The 17,332-nt window shown below is 36.5% G+C and overlaps 1 protein-coding gene across 1 annotated transcript; it reads left to right on the forward strand.

Annotated features, from left to right (window-relative positions):
• Positions 1–229: 229 nt before the first annotated feature.
• Positions 230–17,069, forward strand: Tusp (WD40 superfamily protein Tusp). Its single transcript, XM_019058448.2, has 14 exons — positions 230–931; positions 1,592–1,756; positions 2,525–2,707; positions 3,326–3,433; positions 4,126–4,276; positions 4,973–5,217; positions 5,718–5,942; positions 6,985–7,198; positions 8,196–8,371; positions 9,843–10,633; positions 11,175–11,283; positions 11,786–11,935; positions 12,449–12,595; positions 13,988–17,069. Exons 1-13 carry the CDS (start codon positions 836–838, stop codon positions 12,563–12,565), a joined length of 2,730 nt encoding a protein of 909 aa, XP_018913993.2. The 5' UTR covers positions 230–835; the 3' UTR covers positions 12,566–12,595; positions 13,988–17,069.
• Positions 17,070–17,332: the final 263 nt, after the last annotated feature.

Genomic DNA, 17,332 nt, shown 5'->3' on the forward strand with positions numbered 1-17,332 from the left:
TTTTTTTTAAATTTTTGAATTTTAAAATTACACACTGGTCGTGTGAAGAAAAAGTGAACTCTCAACTCTAGATGAATAAGGCAGTGCGCCAAGCGCGCTTCAGCGGCGCGGCTCATGAAATTCCCCCCTGTGCTCTGTCCTCTGTCGCTCATTTTGAGGCACGTCCGTTTTTTCGAAAAATCCCGCGCTAGCACTCGTAGATAACAACGCTGACAACGTAGCCACTTTTCGTAAATATATTAGTTTTTATTAACATTGTTATAGTATGCTTATTGTAAAAAAGAAGCCGGCAACATAGCAAACATTTCGGTTTTACCAACACTGGAAAATTACAGTGGCGATTACATGTTTAAAATTTCATTTCAAATAAAATATACTTCACTCTGTTTGATCAAGAAAAAAATGTATTTCACTACAGTATAATTTTATACACCATTTGGAGTAAATTAATGTTCTATTTCGTCTGGACTTTTGATGTAATTAGCTTGGTCAAAGGGCCATTGGGAAGGCAAGGTTGGCATTACCGTATTATGATGTGCAATTTTGCATTTTCAAGGTGTTCGCGTTCGCGTGCCGTGCTGCTCTTCGATTACGAGTTCAATCAAAATCAATACCGTTCGAAAAGTTGAATTTCATGCGTGAATCCTGAATTCTATCGCTCCACGGCGTTCAGCAACTTCCTCTACCCCGACTGCTTCATTCGAGCAGTTGGACAGTGACTCCATCGTGCGAAATCATCAAAATGATTTCCATAAACTTGTGATAGTGTAATGATATCAGCCCCGTACTGTGCTTGTTCGTCTTCAACTCGTGTGTCCGCGGCTCCGAGGGAGATATGCATCTCCATTTCGAGAAAAATGCAAACACAACTTGTGATTGCACGATTCTTTCTCTGTCATGGATGGGGAAAGTTCCGGACGAATTACCTGAGGTACACAACCGCAATTTAGCTAAGCACCCTAACCCTGGCCTTTTTCATTGTTGATGTGTTTACATTGACACACATCACTTAGTTCTTATCAGGTCAAGGCTATCAAAATAATCTTGATTTCTCATCTTAGTTGTGGGATGGATTGCTTCTCTATTTAATTTGATCATTTTGATCTGGCCTTTCAACAGGATCTGTTGGTGTCGTTCGATGACATGTCACTTTACGCACCATTTTCCGTTTTGTTTTTGCTACACCTTCTGCAACCCAACCGTAGTCAGATTTGAAACCACTGCTGTTTCCATTCACTATCAAATCTAGCAGTTTTGATTATAAGGATGATCATGATTCTTTTCAAAATAATAGAATAAGAGACTGCTTGGTAGTAATGAAAGTATCAGGGTGGAAAGAAGTCCTTCAGAAAGTAGCTTTTGCTGATCTTCAATGACTCAATTGCAGGATTCACCTACATTATCTATTTATTTCAGTGAAATGTTCATCTCTTTTCACTCTTTATCCTACTTTGGATCTATGAAAAATGATGGTCCCTGACATCCTTTTCATTATAATATTTAGTAACTTTCAGGTACCTATGTGTGTTAGAGTACCTATGTTTGAGTTTTCTTCAGAAGCATGATATTTAAAATGTACTTTTTTTTTCAGGATGAAGGATGGAAATTGAACAGAACCAACTATTACGAGGAGGGTTGGATAGCTATTGGGAATGTTCGAGGTATTGTAGGAGTAACTTTTACCACATCACATTGTAATAAAGCTGTAGAATGCCCAGCCAGAACAAACTACAATTTACGAGGCCATCGTTCTGAGGTAAGATTTTTTCAATCTCAAGCAGGAATTTGGTTTTCTCCAAATTTCTTGATGGTCCTACTTTTTGCTAGCAATTGGTAGTTTTTTGAGAAAGAAACTCCCCATAACTGGCAGGAACGCACATGTTCCCGGTGATTTTTTTTTTTTTTTTTTTTTTTTTTACTGCAAGTAGCCCACAAGGGCTAATCTTTGCACTTTATTCCCGTCCCCCTTTCGTTCCTACAAGCAGTCCCAGGCAACCATTGTTTGGGACCATCTAACTTAGGTCGCCTGGCCGGGAATCGAACCTGGGACCTCCCTCTCCTCCATTTTGGTTATTGTTGGCTGGTTTATCTTTCACAGTGCAAATGAAACAATCTGAAAACTGGTCTGCCGGAGCACTCATGGGTCAGTTTTCCTGGTTACCCCTCAGATCCCAGCTCTCTAATGGAAACAGGTGTGTGCCAGAAAAAAGAAGAGGCCATCTTTAGATTGAATTACAAAGCATGAGGAAGACCTGAGGTTCTTATTTCCTGCCAAACCATCAATATTGTCTCCAGGTGTGCAGACAATGCTTGATCTCGCGCGTCCTGCATGAAAATGTAGAAAGGATCAAAAGTCGAGAATCGAAGAAAGTAAGAAGGGAAAGTTCATCACTTTTAAAATAAGAAAGTTTGTGGAAAGCTGACAAGAAAAAAAATTTGGAAATCCAGCAAATGGGCACCTGACAATTTGGAAGATTGTAAGATTCTGCACCCCTGTGTCTCAATCCTGATTCTTTTATTTCAGGTCATACTTGTAAAGTGGAATGAGCCGTATCAAAAATTAGCATCGTGTGATAGTTCAGGCATCATATTTGTCTGGATCAAGTACGAGGGAAGATGGAGTATTGAGCTGATCAATGACCGCAACACGCGTGTCACTCATTTCAGTTGGTCTCATGATGGGCGAATGGCTCTTATTTGTTATCAGGTTAAGATCTCTTAAATTTTTACAATTTTATCAATTTCAGAAACTTGTCTTTAACATTTTCACCTTGATTATTTTTCTTTTCACATAGGTATTCAAAGCACGATGTTTCAGACTTAAGATTTGCCTTGTTGTAAAATCCGGTTGTGGAAGCTCACAGCTCAACTCTATCAATAATATTTGAAAACTATTCCAAAGTTTGTCCTTCATCTCATCTCATCATGCACCAAAGCAGGGAAATTTAAAAGCTTTCTAGGTTTTTTTTTTATTTGACAGATTTTCAAAAGGGAGCAGTGGTCAGATGATATTATTTCATATCGCAAGCCCACATATCCTATTAGAGTTACCCCCATGCTGAGTGCCTTACAACCATTTAAAACTAAGAAAATCTTCTACTTGAGGAAAATTTGAAGAAATATATTCTGGGTAAAATTTCATGGTCTGCACCCCAAAGTCAAGCGTTTACATACCTAGTTAGATTTTTGAAGAGGCTTTCTATTTGATCATTTCATACCCTTAACACTTGCGTCTCATTATACGAGCCTCTGACTTCCAATTTCGAAAATTGTTGATTCTTTTTAGCCACTTCATTCTAATTGTTCCTTTGTATACCATTTTAAGGATGGATTTGTGCTGGTGGGATCTGTGGCGGGTCAGCGGTATTGGTCCTCAATGCTCAGCTTAGATTGCACTATCGTTTGCGGAATATGGGCACCTGATGATCAGCAAGTAAGTTCCTCTTGCATTTGAATTTGTCTGTTAAAAGTTCAGAAAAAGAAGATATAATCCTTGAAGACAATACTTAAGGCCCTGTCCACACAAGCGCAGTTCGCGGAACTTATTCCTCGAACTGCTCAGTTTGCCGAACTTGTTTCTCGAAACGTGGAATGCTGTCCACACGAGTTTGCCCGAATTTGAATCGGACCTTCAATAAAGCTACACAATTATTGGAAAATAATATATTACTACGGCCGCGAGAGTAGCAAAAATAAACGTCAAGACATAATTCAGGACGTAAAAAACAAAAACAAACGAATTCACATCTAAAGAAATATAGAAGCTCGGAGTATCTACAGGGGAAGTTCCGAGGTTTGGAGGAATAAGTTTTAGACCAGCTAAAACTTGTTCCGGGAAGAAGTTTCCCAAACAAAGTTCCGCGAACCAGGCTCGTGTGGACAAGGCCGAACATTCTCAGAATTTTTTTAGTTGTTCATAAGTGGTGAAATTCGAATGGCTTGAATATATGTAAATATTCAAAGGCATTCACTATTGTAACATAAATATTCTATTTTATCCAGTGTAAGAATGATGGTAATTGTCTTCAAGGCTGTGAAGGAATCAACAACAAATAGGTGCATTTTTTGCAAACTGGACAAATTAAAGAATATTTTAAAATGACCCTATTTTCATATTTTCACCAGGTTTATTTTGGAACGAGTAATGGGCAGATAATTGTAATGGACGTGCATGGTGCTATGGTCTCTCAAGTTACCATCGCTCATCAAATCCCTGTGCTTAACATGGCCTGGTCTTGTGAGAAGTTCAAAATGGAAGAGGGAGATGATTCTAAAGGTACCGGAATTTTTAAAATCCTGCATGAACTTGTATCTTCTCCAATATTTAATATAATCCTCATTTAAAGGAGTAAGTTCTTCAAGTTTGATCAATTTCTTTCCTGGAGAGATCTTTGATTGTTGCTTTTACGCGCTTTAGTCATGATAAAATTAACAGCTCCTCTCAAATAAGTACTTAGGATCTGTCTAATATCTGTAACTTCTTTGACCTATTTTTGTAAAAATCAGCCTCCATTTCTTAACTCTTTTAGGCAAGAAACGGTGGCTCTTTGCTGTATATTGCCTTGTAATAATACTATTTAGTTAGATTGATTTTTGTTTTTCTCTCCTTTTCTGTGCTGTCTGCAACAGATGAAAATCTTTAATTTTTTAGCATACATTTCTAGTTTAATTTTTTTTTTTTTGGGGTTTTTTTTTTGTTCGTTTGTTTGTTTTTTAAACTGACGGGCAGAATTTACTCTTGAAGTTTGCTGTCATCCTGTTCGAACATTTTGTAGATTGGTATGCAGCATCTGCTTTTACTAATCATGTTATTCTCCTGAGTCAATGATATTAAGTCCAATCGATAATCATGTCTTGCTTTCATTAATCAGGTATCTATTGACTTTGAGTTAGTCAGAGCTGTAAGAAGTTCAAAGTGTAAATTAACCGTATAGTAATTATATTATCACATATTTTTCTTTTTTGCTTTCAGACAACTCTAACTGTGTTTTAGCCGTCAGTCTTGAGAATGGAGTTCTATTCTTAATGAAGCACTTCGATGACATAGCTCCGATACAGATACACACTGGGCTCACCTCTTTATGCTTGGAGTGGTCAAATTCCCAAGAACTTCTTTGTGTTGCTGGGACTGTACCAAACACAGAATACACTAATATGGTCAAAATATATACTGATACTGGTCAATTATTATATGCATCGTTGATTCCTCACTCAGGGGTAAGCCATGTAATTAAAGGTTTCAGGCTCATGATTTAAAATGACAGAAGAAAAAAGAAATTGGCACTTCCTGTCGGATTTTTTAGTTTAAGCCAGAGATGCCTTGAAATGTCTAATGACCTGTCAAGAGTAGGCGCACTGAAATGTGAAAATGCCCTTATAAATGTGGAAAGAGGAAAAGTGGCTGTAGAATTGGCATGAAAAAAAAAATAGAACATGAGGTGAAATTTACCAAATCATCTTCTTATTTAATATTCTTAATTTATTTTATTATTATTATTATATTAAAAATTCTTTTATTTTCTTTCCTTAAATGTAATAACGGCATTGGCTCAAGCTTTTCAAAGCTCTCTCCCAAAGTAAAATATCCTACACAATTTTAGTATCTTTGAAATGTATCTGGCTCTTTCTTGCCACTTTCGTTCTTGTTGTCCCGATAGTGGAAAAAAAGTTGAATATTATTTTCCCCGTGTTTAATGCTGAATTTTTCATTGTTTTAGTCTCCAGTGACAGCTTTAACCTGGGGTCATAACGATAAACGAATATTCATCGCCACCGGTCTGGTGATACACATTGCATGGGTGTCAATGCGGATAGCATCATTACAGTTGCTAGCCAGTCTTAAAATTTACGAGCGTCTCAATTCAGTGTCTCAACTACCGTCTCTGTCGTTACCAGTCCGTATCCAGCAAATAGTTTCTAAGCTTTTTTCCCATACTATCAAGGTAAGTGATGTTGTATGGTGACATGTGTATCAAGAATTTAAATTCCTTAATATTGATCCTCAAAAAATCTCCAGTTAAATTTAAATATAAGCATATATATCATCTCAACATATCTACATATTAAGTATAATTGTGTGAGAAGTCAATGCGCTCTTTTCTCAACTGTGTTTCAAGATCCTCCGGTTCAGAGGAATGCAAATTTCTATCTCAATTTAATTACTAAAATTACAGACAGTTCAAATTTGATTATTATACTTGGATTTGGGAATCAAATTTTAACTTGTTATGAACGTTGTGCACATAAATCAGGTTCATAAATCCTGATCATCAATTAACCCATTGACTTATGATTTAATTTGACCCTGCCGGGCCAGGAATTACGATTTAATTTGGCGAAAATCAGCAACTTTGAACCCTTCAAAATAATCCAGAAATTATTTCTCAAAGGGTGAAAATTGACAAAATAAGCATTCACAATACAACGTTTGAGAAAAATGGTGAAAACTTTGAACACAATGATTTTTTTATGAGGTTTATAGCTGTCAAAATCGCAAAAATCGCAAGATCAGCGAAAATCAGAAAATTTTGAGGTTATTTCATGTGCAAACGCACAGTAATATGAAAATACCGTATCAAAACAAGAAATTACCGTACTCAATAAGTCATAGGGTGGCCACACTACTCATTTAAACATTGATGAGAACGCAATCTACCGGAGAATTGCCGAAATAACGCAAACAATCAGCGGACGGCTCTGAGCCGTCATTTCAGAGCTGGCCCAGCGCTGCGATGACGGCTGGGAGCCGTCATTGTAAGTCAATGGGTTAAAGCAATATGATTTATGTTTTCTCATCAAAATTTCGCTTCAAACACACTCTGTGCAACGAAAACCACTGAAAATAACTCCTAATCAACATATTTAATCTCTGTTTGTTTTGTTTCCAAAACTCACCATTGGTTTAGTCCTATTTCCCCCACTTGATTCCTTTTGACTTCCTTCTTGTACTTAAATCATCAATATTTCCCTTCTCTTTCTCTGCAGTGTTGCATCCCTGAAGGCTCAAGTTTACGGCAGTTTGTTAGCAAAGCTCCAAAGGTCTACTTACACTGTACTATGTTGAGGCATGATGATGATTTAGCTGCCAACTGCTACACTTTATATTTAGAGTATCTGGGTGGCCTAGTTCCTTTACTGAAAGGCAAACGCACCAGCAAAATCAAACCGGAATTTGTTATTTTTGATCCTGAAGCAAAAGGTGAGTTACAGTCGGTTTTAGTTAAGGAAATATCGCTCTCCCCCGTTGAAATTATTAAGAGGGCCATTTCTGCTTAGGCACAAAGTTGCCAAACTTCTTAAATCCGCCCAATTTTTTACAGAAAAACTAATCAATAGAATCAATTGGACATTTAACTAATATTTCTTCTGTCGTTAAGATTAATCCCTGAAATTTGCATGAAAGTATGTGCAAAAGTCTTAAAGAAAAAATTAAAACAATATTGAATTGTCTGGCAGCACAGTGTCTAAGTGCAAATAGCGACTGTGATACTTTGGTCGAAGGTGAAAATATTACAAGCATTTTTCCTTACCAGATTCACTTAAGAGTTTAGTTTATGATTTTTCTGCCCATGATAGTTGTGATATTGGAACCTAATCCCAACAAACAATTGACCTCACAAACTTTTGTGAATCTTTCCTCCTTTTAATTTTAATCATTTTATTGCATTTGTATTCTCAATATTCAGAAAAATACAAAAACAATGGTTTAAAAATAATTGAAATCATTTGTCAGTAAGACTGATAACATGAAATATTCAGCTATTCAAGTTGGGTTTTCTTACCTTTCTTTCAAGGCAAACCAGTCGGAAACTAAGATGTCAACTCATGGCTAGTGTACGTGGTAATATTAGAAATGTAAGATACGGACTAAGCACACCTTTAATTTCAGACTGGATATTAGAAGTTCCTGATGGGAGCAACAGCACTTATGTGCAAATTAACCTTCAAAAAGTTTCGAAAGATTAAGAAAAAAAGTCAGTTTACTTAACCTCTTGTGTTCAAGAAACCCAATCTTGGATTTAACAAACCCGCATAGTAAGTTATGCATGTCAGCAGAGCAAAGGTTTTTTAAACAAATGAATAACTTCAACCAGTTGGACATCTTTACCCCTTAAGGGTTCTTGTGATCTTCCTTTGATACTTTTTTTCCTCGTCCTGCTCCTCTAATGTGATTTTACTGAATTGACCAATTTCAGACGTCAATTGTGAAAATCTCAACTTATCAGCATTACACCATTGGCATGACAAAGATGAGTCCGATCCTGAAGAAATGCTTATCTTTTCAAGTCCAAGACCTCATAGGAAGCACCGCTTATTCAGGCACCAGATACACTCCTCCCCTGTGCCTGGCTATCTAGATACCTTACCTGAAGTAAGTCCAATTTTTAAGTGTATCTTTTTTTATTTATTTCTATAGACCTAGTAATTTTCTTGTAAGTAAGTAAGTAAGTAAGTAAGGCCGGGCTGGCCGGCGAGGCGCCCTCAAGGGGCCAAGGCAACTGGCAACTGCCGTCGTGCACCCCGAAGTTGGACCGTACTCCTTAACATATCTTCGTACTATTGACACATTGAGTATCATCTATATTCCCGCAAGGCTCAGCGGCCGTCTGATAGCCAACGGAAGGTCTTATCAAAGACTGTGGCAGACGCTGCAGAGCACGGACTTTCGGAGCACGGCCATGCCTCCACCGAGTTGGACTGTGTTGTTGCAATCTACACTGATAGGTAGCGCTGGCAGTCGCGCACACTACGAGTGATTACCGATATTTCACAACCCAGTCGAACAGTGCAGACGGATTACTTACTGGGTGACTATGTCCCTCCCGCACCCTGTAACCTCGAAGGGTCAGGGTATTGGAGTGGCATAGTCATCCACAGTCACGATGACTGATATTTGAGTGTCCTCAAATATCAGTCACCTCCGGGGATTGAACCCGGGACCTCAGTGTTGGCAGCGAACTGCCTTGACCACTACACCACTGAGGCTGACTGTAATTTTCTTGTACAAATCTACCATTACTTAACTTTTTTATCGAAGATTAGACTTTTTGAAAACTTACCTGTTCATATACTTTCATTCGCATTTTGAAAATCTGTGAACATAATAATAGTGGTAGAGATAGGCACTTTTGCAGTGGATGCAATCTGATACCTTATGAAGTGGTGAATACAAGCTGTGGATGCAGATGTTTTTTTAAAAAAATCTGATTTCTTGCCTATCAGTCTATTAAAAATAACAAACCAATGTACCAAATTAAAGCTCAAAGTAAGAGGATTAAAATTAGTTGAACAATGTTGAGGATAAAATTAAGAAACTTTGGCACAATGTGCCAGTGCATCAGGAAGGAGCATGCCATGGCGGGAGGCTTTCACAGTAAAAGTAAGTTTTCTCGTTATTCCTTAGCCGGATTTTCAAATATTTGAGCATAAGTATTGTAAATCTATGAGTATGCCCGACTCATAACTCTTAATTGGTTTATCTTGATCCGTTTGGAAGGTATAAACAAGGGAACCTAAATTTACGATAAACAAAGGAACCTTAATTTACGGATGATTCTTGTGTGACAATAATAAAATAAAACATTTTTAACGGCAGGTCTTCTGAAAAGGAAGTACCTGTCCAAGGCTTTTCTCCGAAAGTTAAGTCAAGAATCTGTTTCAAATTTTGTTTTATATATAAGGCAAGATTGTGAACAATTTAAAGGAGCCCCTAAATATTTGGGATTAAGGTGGCAGTTCTTTAACAATTTGTTGTTTGCCGGAATAATATGCGTACAATCTCAATTTGCTATCGGTTTTAAATTTTTCTTTTGCTTTATAAATTCATTTTTCTCATTTCTCAGGATTTTAGATTAGCAGAGCTAACATCAAACATTTGGGGCACCAAGTTTCGGATTCATGGTGTATCTAATTATCTTGCATCAAATTTAGGACAGATAACTTTTAAAACATCTTTGCTTCATTTACAACCACGACAAATGACATTATTAATAGCAAGTGACACCACACAAGGACCGTCTGATGCCCTGCTGAGTTCAGTATTGTTGGACGATGAGGATGAGCAGGAACCTGTTCAGAATATTCCACCCATTGCACCTTTCAGTCATGCACGGTGCAGGCATTTGGAAAGCAGAAACGTTAACTGTCGCAATCAGAGGCAGTCATGCTCCACAACGAGCAACAGGTATCATGAGAGTGATTCAGATTCTCGAAGAGCCTCCGGCAATCTGTCATGTCCAAACAGTCCTGGTCCACGTGCAAATGCCACTTCGCATCACAATCATCCAGATGGTTTCATGACACGAAGCTCGTTCAAAGACTGCGAGTGTGTCAATGAGGTGGATGAACAGGGAGACAAATCAAGGCGTGGCGTCGTCCGAAGCTGTTCGGTTGGTTATTTGGATCTCGTTGAATCTGGTGGTGCTCACAATAACAGGCTGGTGCTCACTCGCAACGTCAAATCTCCGAGGCTGATACACTGTGGAAAGAGCAGAAGTTTGGATTCGTCAGATGTCAGACTTGGTGAATCAGAGCTTCCAAAATTACCAGCGATCAAAAAAATTACTGCTCCGCACAGCTCTCCTACTAGTCCAATAGTGAAGAAAAAGAAAAATCTATCAGCATCTGCATTAAGGTAACACACAATTAAGTATATATTATTAAATTTATTTCTTGTGCATTACAGTCATTAGCTACCCCCCCCCCCCCCACACCTATTCTGGGCAAAAATAGAGGTATTAATATATTGAAATAATATAGTATCAAGTGCTCCTTGAGTAAAATGAAGTTCTCATACTGACATTACTCTACTTTAACAATTCTTTCCAACTATAAAAGTCAAGCCTTATTCTTTTCTCCAATTTTGACGTTTGTTTCCTCTTTCTGTTCCACTCACATGTATTTACATTCTCAGATAGAAAGAGTTGAAAGGGAAGAGAATCAGATGATATTGCCCAATTGTAGAACAACAGCTGAATTTAAAAAATTTTAAACGGATGATTGGATCTGTGCCTTTGCTGTCAAAATGAATGTAAACATTTAAAGCGGCATGGAATCAAGAATCGTTAGAACAAAAGCCGGCATTAATGACAAATTTGCTGGAAACGATTTGAGGACCTATAACTATGTCATTGCTTTAAAACACCCTTTCTGCATGTCTGATTATTTGATTTCAGGAAGAGGCTGTTAAATTCTCCTCTGTTGATGAGGAAAGTTAGAAGGGCTCGCGCAGATAATGATTATCAAGATTTAGAAAGTTTTCAAAAAGCTCAACTTAGGAATAAAGTAAGTAATCATAGTTTGGTTTTTTTTCCTATTTGCACCGCAAGGATCCTTTAAAAAAGATATTTCTTCTTCTTTCTCCTCTGTCAAAGACTGTCAACATTACCAAATATCTACTTCTTTTCAAAGTAAGAAGAGAAAGTAGCTAAATATATGCCACTGGCTGTGTAAATCAAGAGAGTTTGGAATCTTAAGATAGTTTACATCAGACTTCTCATCATGTCAGTCACAGATGTCGCGCCAGAAAGTCTCATTAACATCTGAAGGGGCTTAAACTTTCAGAGCATCTCTTACGTGCAAAGCAGAAATAAGTGAATCTTAGTATTTGCATCACAGTTAGGAATTTTGTCAACCCGACTTTACCGTTTTATTTTTTCACTATTGGATTTCTTTGTGTTTTTGCTGAGAATTTAGTGTTTGAAGGAAGATTAAATATTAAAACCTAATTTCTAGAATGCTCTCTAATATGTAAACGTTTGTAATCCTCTAACTTTTTTATTTTCAGATTGAAATTGCCTCCAAGAGAAGGGAATTTATCATGTATAATAAAGCACCATTTTGGAATGAAAATAGTCAAGTGTATCAGCTGGATTTTGGTGGTCGAGTGACTCAAGAATCGGCCAAAAATTTCCAGGTGGAATTTCGCGGTAAACAGGTATGCACCTTCAATTTACTTTAATTCGTAAGTCAGCTTCTTTGGCCACTGATGAGTCCTTTTTTACTATGCTTTTATAACTTATCGAGTGTGAAAAATTGCACGGATTCTCCGGAAAGTTTTAGAAATTTCTCAAAACTTTTAAACAGATCGGTACTATCCTTCTTTTGTAAAGAACTGAATTATATACTGAAATTTGGCAACAGCTGATGTCACTCCGTTTTCTCTCGAAAAACACTGCCCACATCAAAATGAAAGCTACTTGGCAAATTGATAATAGCGAGGACGTGTGGACTATCACATCAATTCTTATTTCTTATCAAATTAACAAGTAAGGATATTTTAGGAATATTCTCCTAAGTAAGGATACTAAAGAAGAGATAAGAAGTAATTTAGGTATACTTAAATAATGATGAAGCTCCAAGAAGTTTTCTTTGGGAACAGTCCAACAGCAACATAAGTATGGAAAACTCTCTTGTCTCTCCAGATAACACATTACATTTCTTCTTTCAGGTCTTGCAATTTGGAAGGATTGATGGAAATGCTTTTACGTTAGATTTTCAGTATCCTTTCTCCGCTGTTCAAGCTTTTGCAGTAGCTTTAGCTAATAAAACTCAAAGATTGAAGTAGTTCCTCAGTTTAAACACAGTATATTTGCAGGTAAGTAAGAGCATTTCTTTCATTGGAGTGATATATTCACCCTAATTTGAACTTTTCCTCAACAGTTTCAACAGTCTTAAAGACTTGTTTTTGTGTGACCCTCTGAGTTTGGGTCAATTGGACCTGATCTCCATTGTTCCAGTTTGAGGAGAAAAGAAAAAAGTCAATATAAAAAAATAGTCTTAGGATCTTGCCTCCTTTTTTTGACTTTGCGACACAGTCTCATGCATTTTTGCATATGATCAGTCAAGAAACAATATTATTGCTTTTATTGTCGTTTCCCACCCAAAGCAGCTGTGCCAATTGCGCCTTTGCAATATTTCTTTCTTACATTTTATTCGTTTGTAGGAGAAGTCGTATGAATTTTCCACAAATTTCTATTGCCTTTTCTTTATCCTCACGAGAAAAGACTTTGAAATTTTCATACTGATTCCTGCAAAAGTTCTCCTATGAAGAATGGAATGTTCTGACTGAAAAAATACTAAAACTGTGCAGACAAGAAACGATCTTTCGTGCGGGAGACAACGATAAGCGATGAGGCACAGGAACAGGGACGTGATGTGATGTGAATAAGACAAAATTTGAGATGAGTAAACCACTGCTTAGAGTGGACAATTCCACTCCATAAGCTAGGAGAACACCCAAAAATTCCAAAAATTGGCTTTTCTTGAGCATTTCAGAGTGTGGGATGAAAAAATCGTAATTTCGAGGAAAACGCGGTCAAAGCTGTAAAAACATTTTACCCTGAGAAGTCTGCTTCAAAACCAATTAAAAGAAAGTACTTCTTTATGTACAATTACGTCAAACATTACTCTTCATGCCTAACACTTACTTTCAACCCATCATGTGCCGAGATTTTGTTTATTTGATTTACTGGACTTCCAGGAGGCTAATAGTTGAAATTTACAGACAAAGCGTCAGACATTAAGGGGGAAAATGATGGACTAACCACAGGGTCTCTGGTGGGGTCCCATCGCGTAGTTTATTACTTACCTCCTTTGCCCATTGCAACCATACGTTTCCACCAATAGGATTGCTCCTTTTTATCTTTGGAATCCTTTTCTTCTTAGTCCATTTCAACAATCAGCCTGCTGGTCGAAAATTGACTCATCAAATAATAAAACTTGGAGAATTTCACGTTGCGTTGCATTGAACACTCACCCAAAAAGAAATTTGAGATGATGTAGGTAATCAGTAAAATGGATATTCTCTCTAGTCTTTTCCTACGAAGTTATAGGTATAAAGGGGAATGAACGCAAATATAATAAAAGTTACTGTAACATATTTACTGTTACTCAATCCAAAAAATCCTGAACCTCTTAATGAGTTCTTATTTCGAATGTATGGAACTTTTTATCATTGGATTAACCATGGTCATAAATATTGTTCCAGCCTCATTTTCTCCGTACTCTTCTGCAATTAAATTAAATACATTGTAGTAAATACGATGGGAAATCATGGACTTCTTCAGAAATTGGCTGATGCATCCTCTAGCGCACGAATCGATCATACGGCTTAGCCAGAACTATCAAACATTTGGAAGGAGTCGATAAAGTCAACTGGTTCCTCACAACAAGTTTTTTTGTCTTCTTACTCAAAATCAGCAGTCCAGTTGAGCTTCCAAGCCATTGTCAGAAGAGACGATGCAATCTTTAATTTGATCTCATTTCATCCGCTCCCTTGTGAGTTCTGCCTCATGGAACTTTAAGATGGGAAATATTGTCCTGTATTTTGAAACGCCAAGCATTTTGTGGTGTTGGATGGTCAAATGGTTCTGCCATTTTCCATAATCCTGATTCGGTATATATAATGACGATTAGTATTTGAGCCAAATATAAAATTTAGTGTGAAATTAGTGCTCCTTTGTCAAATCCCTCTTGACAGACTGTAACTAATGAAGTTTGCTATAAGTTTAGCCAACAGTTTTAAAATTTCCCGCATTTCCGATGCCTTTGTTCGGAATTTTCTCCAAAATGGCCAATTTTTTCTGGGCAGTTTTATAAAGCTATAAAATCTGCATTCCTCCAAATTTAGGTGAGATTATTGTGTGTAGGTGTTGCTTGATACGGTTTGAAAATCTTTTAACTCCCTCAAAATATCCATCTCTGAAAAATCGATGGGGTCCAATCATTTTTGTGGGAAAAATCTATTAACCTGAAATTAATTGAGAATTTCGACACCATCTACTAATCATTCTTCAAGAAATCTCCATGTACCGAGCAATAAACCTAATGCATTCTAGCTCATCAGAGACTGAAAAATGCTTTGATTTTAATGTGTATAACTTGTCCAAGTTGTATTTAATTATGCATTTTAATTCATTTCTCTGCATTGAAATAGAAAAAATTGTAGTTGATGATGGGTTTGGGAGAAATTATTGTTATAATCTACCCTCAGAAGCCGTGGTAATGAGGCACAGTGTGAATTTCTATGTGGGCAACATTTCTGGTACACAATTTTCGTCACTTCATATTCGTCTAGTTGAATTTATTGCTGAAAACTTTTAAGTTAACATGAATCAAAAACAGGGGAAATTGTGATTGATGAAAGAAAAAACAAACTTCCAACAGAAGTTACATGGAAGATAAATCCTGTTTGCATCTGATAGTAGTCTCATATGACATAATTAGCCTCAACCGAACACATTGCAAAGCTAATTAATAGTATGTCCTCACTGCCCTAATTTTACTTTTTTCAAATTATGTCCTTAATTTTTTTTTAAATGCTTTCATTTCCTTAGTTTATCATGCTTTGTGCAATTGTGCATACACATAATTTTCCTTTGTGCACAATGTTATTATGTAGAATGTTTCCTCAAAAAGTTTGTTGTTCTGTGTAAATTCATAAGTTTCTGTAAGTTTTAGTTTGAAACTTAATGTTAAAATCCTGCTTTAGTTAAACCTTTATTTAGTTAGATTTAGTGATATTTTTGCACTTCTATAAGGGCTCTCAACCTCAGTGCTATCATTTTTGTACTATAATTTCTCTGGTATTCATTAAGTGGTCAGTTTTGCTGCAGCAATTGTTATCCAAAGTTAAAATTAAAGTCTTACGTTTCTCTGCTGAAATGAACCTTTATTATACATTTATGGGCCTCTATGAGTGAGACCTTCTTTGCAATGAGAGATACATTTAAAGTGAAATTTTTGTCTTTCGAATGCCCTATTCTGATAAAGCGCATTCTCCGACCTTTTTTCTAATGTGATTTTTGAGCCTTATCAGAATCCGAAAGTTGAGCATATCATAGTTGGAACTGTGTTCCCATTTTTGAATCGTAATAATTTAGGGTTTAACTTGGTTTTATTCTTACTCTAAAAAAGTACTTTGCACCATGAAAGGCTAAAGAGGCTATCTTTTAAATTATTTGATGCATATTCATATTTTTTGTCTGATTATTAAATTCCCTTTGTGATGCTTGATGTCTGTAGGTGCTATAGTAATGAAACGAGAATTGACTTTTTTTCGATAGGATTTAATTTTTGACTTTCCTGTGGATGCTGGATTGATCCAGATAACTGCATCTATCCAACAAAAATCTTGTCATCCATTTGGATTAACCCCTAGGATAGTGATTTTTTACTTAAGTGACAACATACCGTTTTATAGGATTGTGTAAAATCGAGATGTGCAATGATCAGAATTGATAAAGTTCTTAGTTTAACTCCTGAAAACTCATTTACTTTTAGAGATAGATTGGTCAAATTCATCTAAGGTGCGTTGTTGAAGTAAACTGTTCGGAATCGTTTGGAAATGAAATCACCTGATGTACGACAGTCGGCGTTTCTTAACTCAGTTTGATTTTCCTGATGACCTGAGTTTTTACATCTGTCATGCAATGTATTATCCAATGTCTCTATCAAATGCTCAACCATCTCCGGAGGTTGATGAGATTGTTGAGTTGCATTTTGTGAACAGAGGAACCAAACGGTATTGGAAAAGTTTACTTCGACAACATCTTTTCATCTTTCAGATATCTTTTTCTCAGAATACGCAAATTTAGATTAATTAAAAAAACCGAATCAGCACTTCAGACTTTCAATTTTTACAACATATTTCTGTAAATTCTTGTCCAATTTTTTCATTCCTTATTCCATTGTAATAATAGTTACTTTTATTTCTTATACCTGATATTCATCAAGAGAATATTAAAAACGTCCATACTCTTGAGAAACCATCACATCAATAACATAGGTAATAGACCATTGATTATGCTGCTTCAATGCTTTTTCCAAACCATCAGCTTTTCTGTGCTCAATGTGTATTCTCATTCAGTGTTTAATGTCACTTTAATTATGCAAACAGTAATTCAACAGATGTGTGTCTCTTAGGTTCAAATCATCAGATTGAGACGAACTTTAAATTTTAGAAGTTCCTGCTTTTGTTATTATTTCTTTCTATGTTGAGTGTAGCGAATGTTACCTGTATTGTTCTCTATCATTTTTACGCAATAAACTGTATGTTACTCCATTTTCTACATTTTTTGTTGGGATTATTTCTACACACCTCTTTCTATAGTTCTGAAACAAAGTTACTGCTGCACTCACGATCGGGAAAAAAATGTATTTTCTTGATCATGCTTAAGGTGAATCCAGGGTTCAATTAAGGATAATTCAAGATTAGAGATAGCGCCACCAGTCACCACTGAGAATCTCACTTTCCTTCAACGATCACTGAAATAATGTTCAAATTACAAAAAGCAGATCCACAAGATATAGATTATTTTTTGCTTGATTTTTT

Source organism: Bemisia tabaci, chromosome 3 (genome assembly GCF_918797505.1).
Source record: "Bemisia tabaci chromosome 3, PGI_BMITA_v3".
Lineage (NCBI taxonomy): Eukaryota > Metazoa > Arthropoda > Insecta > Hemiptera > Aleyrodidae > Bemisia > Bemisia tabaci.